Raw genomic sequence first — 8,260 nt, 5'->3', positions numbered from 1 at the left:
GATTCCCCAACGCTGTTCCCCTCCCCCAATTCCCCAATAAAATCTTTAAAAAACAAACAAAAAATCCTCCAAAAACAATGTTACCATAAATACACAATTCATTATTACAACGACAAAAGAATTACTCAACAAAGAAATAGGACAATATAGCCTAGCCTCAAGGGAAAAAACAGTCAGTGGACACCAATCCAGGGGTGATCCAGATACTGGATTAGCAAACAAGGATTTTAAAGAAGCTATTATAACTAAGCTTAATGGAATAGAAGCAAATGCATTTATAAACAATGTTTTAAATATAAAATCTCAGCAAAGATATAAAAACTATTAACATAAGAGCTAAGTGGAAATTTTAGAATTGAAAACAATTTTGTATATGAAAATAAAAATGTTTACAAAAAAATCACTGGGTGGTGTAACAAAATTTGAAGATAGATCAGTCGATATCATCCAGTCTACAGAACAGAGAAAAAACTAAATTAAAAAAAGAGGGAGATAAAAGGAGATTCATTAATCTATGAAGAGGATGGAGCAGAAAAATAAAGATATAATGGCCCCAAACTTCCCAAATTTGGTAAAAGACATAAATTTATAGGTTTAAGAGGCTCACCAAATCTTAAGCAAGGTAGATATAGAGAGCACTGCACCTACGGATTTAATCAGAATTAACTAGCAGAAACCAAAAATTGGGAGAAATTCTCAAAAGTAGCCAGATAAAATTAACACATTACATGTAGGTTAATAATGATTCAAATGATCAGTGACTTCTCGACAAAATCTCCAGAGCTGAGAAGACAGTGCAACAACAATATCTTTAATGTGCTAGAAAAAAAATCAAAACTGACCATCTAGAATTTTATATCCAATGAAAATATCCTTCAAGAATGAAAGCAAAATAAAGACATTTTCAAAGAAAATTTTAAGTGAATCCATGAACAGACATGCACAATAAGAAATGTTAAAGATATTATTTAGGCTAAAGGGGAATATCAACTTTAGGAAGGAATGCAGAGAATAAATAATGGTATATCTGAATGCAAGTTATTTTTTCTCTGCATGTCCTTAAAATACATAGGACTGTAGCAAGGAAAAATTGTAACATTATCTTGTAGAGTTTATCATGTATGTAGTTATAATACTGATGACAACTGTAGCATAGAGGATGGGAATGGGGGATAAATGAAATCATACAGTTGAAGATTTCTATATTTTATATAGATGATATTAAGTTCTTAAAACATAGAGAGCAAGAACAGCAATATAAAAGCATCATTTAAATAAAAGGTGGTAGAAATATCTAAAAGGATTGAAAAGTATCTGCCTCTGGGAGAGCCAAGATCCTCTGCGAGGGATGTGGAGAGGAGTAGGGCAGAGGGTTGCGGGTTTTCATTATGAGCCGTATATATGGTACCATTTGACTTTTTTAAATTCTGCTGCTATATCACTCCTATAAATCTACAAATTAAATTTAGTGATTGGCTCTGTGATCTCACAATTCCACATTCAAGATTCTAGGCAGTTGTTAAGTTACCTTTACATTACTGATACCACTGAATTCAACAATGTTAATAAAAACTGAAAATCCTAAGTAAGTGATCAATTTACATGAGAAATACAGCTTTGCATATTATAAACAGGAACACCTACTCCATTCCTTTGTGGAGAACCAAAGGTCCCATATTGAGTGGCAGCAATATGTGTTAGTGGTTTTAAAGTTTTTAAATGCTTTCCTTAAAATTTAGTCTCCCTTCCAAAACTTATCGCAGCTACTCCTTTATTTCACTGTACTCCATGCTTGATGCATTTTAATATATTGAGAGAAATTTAGCAGTTCTTTTCAGCGAATTTGAGGGAAGAATTAATGACAGCTACTTTCAAAATTAAGCAAATTATTTTTTTCAAAACTACCATATTTCCCCATGTATAAAATGCTCTCATGTATAAGATGCACCTTAATTTTGGGGCCCAAAATTTGAAAAAAAATGTATTACATAAAGTTATTGAACTCGTTTTATTCATCATAAAATTCATACAACTCCTCATCACTGTCAAAACTCCCAACNTGAGCACAACACCGGCAGGCTCTGGAAGGTGCTGCCACTTGCACAGCTTCCCGAGGCCTGGAGTCTGGGTCCTCTGAGACACACTGCCCCTGAAATTGAAAAGACTGGTGTTTCGTCTCCAGCAGATAGAGCGAATGTCATGTCTTCCTGGGAGCTCCTGTATGACCCCACCTGGGACTGCATGAAATAGTATGTCAAGAGGGAAGAAATAAACTCCCAGAACTTATTACTGCCTTTCTAAGAGAGAGGAAATAGTTTGTAAGGCTGCTCCGAGGCTGGTAAGAAACCCCTGATTGCATGAGCAGGGCAGTGACAGGCCCCTGGTTGGCTCACTTGGGCTGGAGTGGCGGGCCCACATTTGACAGTCCCCGGAGTCCTCCAGTGTCTGTGTGCACTTTCTCTTCTTGGTTGGTGGCAATGAGGCTCTAAAATTGAGAAACCAAAATGCAGGTTAGGATTCTTCTTTGTACTCCATGTTACATTAAAGCAAATTTAATTTCCCAGGTCTCTGTTCTCTGCTTTCCTAAGTCTAATTCTATTTAGTTAAGGTTCCTTGAGCCTTACTAGTCTGCAAAACCAGATCCATTCATGGAATGAACAGAGCAAACCCCTATTCTGTGAATTCTACTAGTCTGAGACTTCATTTTCCTCTATTCAATGGATTTGGGATTCACCTATTTGAAAAATAAACTGACAGCATTTTCAAAGGCAGAGGACTAAAGGAGACAGAGAAGATACAGACTTAAAATACTAGTACACATTTTACACCTGAAATTTTTTTCACATGGAATTTTACCACCATTTTTAATGGCCTTTACTCATTTTGTCCTCTTCTAAGAACAAAAATTAGAAGGAAAGTTGAAAATGGGAAAGGAAGGAAAAGAGAAGAAAAGAACATTAGTGAATGGTGAACTGACATATTTTTCTGACACATCATTCACAGACTCCCTTGAGTACTGTAGCTGAGGCTACACAGGCAAACAGTGCTTTCTCCATCACCCAGAATCCCCCTATATAATTCTGACACTTTAGCTTTCCATTGAATAAGGACCTTGGGTTTAGCCGATTTTTAATTAAAAGATGGTCTAAAGCCAACAGCACTGGGCCTGGCCATGTCTGATGCATGTCTCAACATTGCCATCTGCTGGAGAGGACTGTTCGTTCTCTACCGGCACTGCTGGGGGCTGGCTGCTCGAGGTTTTTCATAATTAATTATCTTGCTCTTTACCCAAGGCTGTGGCTCAGAGGCTGCTGCTGATGGTAAGAACAACTTATCCCCAGATGGGAGGACACGGATGGGTCCAGGGTGGTCTCGGGATGACTGGCGTTTGGGTAGCAGTTGTGAAAGCCACTGTGGATAAGGCCTGGGTCACTCATTTCAGATGAGCTCTGTGGCGCGTGCACACGCAGTGTCCCAGGTGCTGCAGCGGACTGGAGAAAAGGAGCTGGAGTCCTAAGAGCCGGGCAGCATGCACCTGGAGGAAGACACAGGTGAGAAGGGCCTCTCTTCCTCACCACCCAGGGTCCAAGAAGAGGAGCAGTACATGATGGGCCCGGGGCCGAGGGCACTCACCTTTGACCTGTGGAGGAGAACAGGAGTCTGATGCAGAGTAGGGTGGGGTATCCGGGAGCTTCCGGTGCCTGAAGATGAGAGACATGCGTTGCTTTTTTGTTGTAACCTATTCCATCGTTATAGTTTTGTCACAAACAGGAAGCAGCCTTCAGTGTACAGCACCCCCCAGGGATGGTTCCAGGGATTCCAGGGGGGCAAAGCCCACCAGACCACCCAGTGCCCTGTGTTAAATGAGTGGGCTTTGAGTCAGACAGACCCAGCTCTTCAACTTCCTAGCTGTGTATCATGAACAAGTACTGAGCCTTTCCAGGCCTTCTGTTTCCTCACCTACAAAATGAGAATGATCATTATACCTTCCTCATAGCATCACTATGAGAATTAAATATGTTAAAGCCTATAACGTAATGAATGCTCAGTAAACTTTAATTAACATCATTATTGCTTTTTAACATCCTCAAAGTGCTTATACCAGAGAGATGGTTGTACATACTGTTGGGGCTCAGACCATGTAAAATGTCACCACTAAGGCCATGGTTTTCCATCTGTGCTCTGGGAGATCCCAAAGTTCTTGGAAGGAGCTCAGGAGTTTTATAAAAAAAACTTTCCTCAGTGCCTGGGGAAAAGAATTCGTAACTTCTTTCTGTTTTATATATTGAGGTGCAAGTAAAATTTCATTTAAAAAAAATGAGTACCACCACTAACAAAGTGTGAGAACTTCTGTTCCAAAAAACGCACAAGTCCCTTATGGCTAAGAAATTCTGTGATTATAAGTCATATGTATGCACCATCATCCTCCATTTGATGCTCTTGCTGCAGAGTAAGCTGCTATGTTTTTCTTGGTTGATTAAAATTTCAATCTCTTACAATAAGAAGAAAAGTTAGTGTTTATTATTTACTGGAAAAGTTATGTTTTCTTCTTAAATTGGTCCTTTGTAATCTATTCACTTCTAATTAATAAGGGGAGAGAGGACATACATTTACCTTCCTCCAAAAACCCCACTCCAATGAAAGTAAAGGAATAAAGAGGCATAAACATGAAAGGACATAGAGCTCATGAGCAGAGAACACACCAGACCATATTTCAATGACATCGGTGGAGACAGAAGTAGGATAGATGGTAACTGAGTTAGGACAACGGAAAAAAGCAAAAGCAGGACTTCCTGGGGACTGCGGAGGGGATATAGGAGCCAACGAGAAGTTATCTAATTTGAATGCAACTCCAGAAAAGCCCAAGAATTAGAGTCACCAGGAATCTCTGAATTCAGGGGTGAGGTGGTGCAGAAAACAAAAGGATTGATTGAAAGTTTGATTAAGAAACAGCTGTACCCTTAAATCAGCTTTCCTAACACCTATAGCCAGGCAACTACCTCCATCACCCCAACAGAAGCTGCAAAATCTTACTTAACTCTGGAGAAATGGATCCACGGAGACTGCAGAGCTACTGGGCTACAAATGGAAAGATTAATTAAAAGTCTTAATGCTGAACTGGGAGACCCTTCCTCAACTTGGCTTTGCAGATCTCCAAGCAGGTTTTCCACAATAAGAAATTAGAANATGTTCCTCAAGGATAATGGCATTTCCCTCCCGTTCCCATCATAGCAGCTAGGGTATCGGGGCAGCCATTACAACAGGGCTGACAGAGTCGTGGCTTCTCTGGGAGCCAGCTATCAGCTGGTGACCTCCAGGGCTGGGAATCTAGGCCCACAAGCCCACATTGAAATTCTGGGCACAGCTCGAGCCCATACTGAGTTTTAATACTATATTAATATATATTAATATAATAGTATTAGTTTTAATACTAATAATAATATCTACTGTTTCTATGTGTTTTCTGCACCACAGGCACTGTCCTAGACACTTGACATAGTTTCTTATGAACTCAACTTCTCTTCAAGGTAAGGAAATTTTTTCAATCAACTTTCTTTATTGAAATATAATATATATGAAAAAGAGTGCACAGATCATTAGTACACAACCTGATATTTTTTAGTGAAATGAATTATACCAGATAACTACCACTAGATCAAGAAATAGGACACTTCCAGCACTCTAGAAGACACCCTCCTACCTTCTTCCAGTTACTACTTTCTTCTGCCCAAGCATAATCGCTCTTCTGAAATCTAACACCATAGAGGAGTTTGTGGAAATGGGGCAAGATGATATGTACTCTTACATGTTGGCTTCTTTTGTCCACATTATGCCCATGAAGTTTATTCATTATTGTTGCAAATGGCAGTTGTTGGCTCATTTTCATTGTTGCATAGCACTGCACTGTGTGACTATATAACAATTTATCCTGCCCTTGATGGTTATTTGGGTTATTTTCAGTTTGTGGTTAGTATAAGTAATGCTGCTATGAATATTTTGTGCCTGTCTTTTAGGGGGGCATATGCATACATTTCTGTTAGGTATATTCCTAGGAGCGGAATCACTGGGTCATAGGACATGCTTTAGTAGATGCAACCAAACAGATTTATAAAGTGGTTATGAGGAAAGGGTTCTTAATCTCATTCAACAAATGTGGAAAGTGGGATTCAAAGACCTGAAATGACTTGCCCAGTGTCACAGCTGTTAAGTGGAAGAGGTGGGATTCAACCCTTCCTTCATGCCACACTGAGGGTTTCTTGAGAAAAACGTAACAGAAGAGAGAAGTCGAATATGAAGGCAGCAAACTGCCCAAATCCCAACCTTTTGGAGAAAACTCAGCTTGCATTTGAATGTTTTTCAAAATATTTTCTTCTACATTCCTTTTTAAAAAATCTTGGATGAAGTAGAACTTATGACTCATTCGCTAATCAAGAAAAGTGAGGCTTGGAAAGTCCAAAATCGCTGGAGAGATAAGACAGATTTTTCTTCTGACTCTAGAGTGTGAATTCAGCCAGTGCATCTCTCACTGGGGGCCAAAGGTCACAACTCTGGGGCTGATAAACACTTTTGTATCTGAGGTTCAAACCATATGAGGCCCTGGATCCTCTTATATTTGGGGTGCAGATCAGGTGGGACCAGGAACCCTGTCACATTTGGGATCTAACCATGTGGGGCCAGAACCAGTTAACAGGAGCCTGCTCATCGGCTGCTCTCTCTCTAGGCAAGATTTTACATCTGCCCACAGCAACCCAGTAATTCCACACTGTGAGCCCTATAAATGCGGATCTTGGAACCCTTGGCCAAAGGGAACTGCTTGGGAGAAAGTCACCAGAAAAGCCTTACTAATTGATTTAGAACATTGTCTCCCTTCCAAAATCCTGCCTATAAGACTAGCATAGGCACGTCCTTTCCCTCGTGTGCCATTTCCCCAAGACCTCTGTAAAAACCCTTGGCCTCGGCAATGTCAAACACGAGTTTTTCACTAGAAAACTAAAAATATAAACTCTAATGAAAACATGATATTTGAATTAAATTTTGCACTCCCTACCCCCTTTTTTGCCCTGGGAACCTGCTTGTGATTATTCTAGAACCGTTATTTGGAGCCAGTTATCTTTAGTCAGCTTTTCAGTGACTTTTCAGTAGGAGTTAAACAAGGGATTGGAGGTTTCCTATCTGTTGGGACATTTCAGTTAGTCTCCCATGCCTGTTTTCTGGAGATGGTGAAAAAATAAAGGCCTTTTCAGGGAAGGGAAGAGGAAAATGACAGGACGGCGCCTCACTCTGAAATGGCCAGGACGATTTGAGCAACAATCTGGTTAGAGGAGGAAACTCTTGGAAGGTTTGCCCAGTACTCTCGACGAGCTGGTGCATCTGTGGGGGAGCGAACAGATGGTTCTCTAGTCTGGCTAAGAATTTACTCAGTTTTCTGTTTGAGGATCATATGGAAGCTGCAGGCTGGATGCAAGGATCCCTGGAGACATTAGAGTAACTTTTCACGAGAAGGTGGTTAGAGAGCTCTATATCATCCGGAAAGGGGGCTTTAGTTAGCATTTTGTGTCTCTAGGGATGAATAAGAAAAATCAAGCACTTGCTGGCCATGGTGGATCCATTGAAAAGAAAAGAAGACAGTCAGAGGTTTGGCTTATACAAGGGCTCATGCCCAGCACCCTGCGGTCACAGAATTCCCAGGGTGTGGTGATCTGTGGACTTGGCTGAGAGGATGAAGTCATCGTCCACTGAAGGACCCCCCCCACACACAGCCCATGCTGGAGCTGAGACCAGATGTCCCTGAGAAGACCAGCTGTTGTCATGTGGCTGTGAAAAGCAAAGTCAGCCACATAAGCAGGTGAGAAAGCCACGTGCATCTCTTTTCAGGACAGTATAAACCTCTGGGGTTTGGGGACACACGTCAGAAGGGGAACCCCAAGAGGGAAATCTTGGACTTCTTGCCAAGCTGATGATGCACGGGAATAAACGAGATGTGACGTGGTACCCTGAATTTGGGGCACTATTCACACTGCCTACATTTGACTATTTACAGTGGCTAAAAGAATTGGTGTGAAGTATTATCCTTTTCCTAGTAAGTGCCATAGCATTTACTCTGAAAAATTCTGAAGTTCAGGGCTTAAGATTCAAATAACCCCATTTGTTCTGAACTTGATCAGGTCTCTACCCTCAAAACATAATGTTATACACGACAAAGAAAAAGGGAGGCTGTCTACTTGGGCATCAGATGATGGTGCTAAAAGACTTCTTATAT

General features: G+C 40.6%; 1 protein-coding gene across 1 annotated transcript in view; it reads right to left on the bottom strand.

Moving 5' to 3' along the window:
* Positions 1-8,260, bottom strand: part of MYRFL (myelin regulatory factor like) — a gene marked incomplete at its 5' end in the record, with an annotated part of 131,359 nt that overhangs the window by 86,748 nt on the left and 36,351 nt on the right. The window contains 3 exons of the mRNA XM_019640517.1: positions 2,394-2,485; positions 3,289-3,535; positions 3,634-3,701. Of these exons, the coding sequence (XP_019496062.1) occupies positions 2,394-2,485; positions 3,289-3,535; positions 3,634-3,701 (407 nt within the window). The remainder of the gene's footprint in view (positions 1-2,393; positions 2,486-3,288; positions 3,536-3,633; positions 3,702-8,260) is intronic.

Source organism: Hipposideros armiger, unplaced genomic scaffold (assembly GCF_001890085.2).
Source record: "Hipposideros armiger isolate ML-2016 unplaced genomic scaffold, ASM189008v1 scaffold_51, whole genome shotgun sequence".
Classification (NCBI taxonomy): domain Eukaryota; kingdom Metazoa; phylum Chordata; class Mammalia; order Chiroptera; family Hipposideridae; genus Hipposideros; species Hipposideros armiger.
Note: the sequence above shows the minus strand (reverse complement) of the source record. Positions and strands in the feature narration are given on the sequence as shown.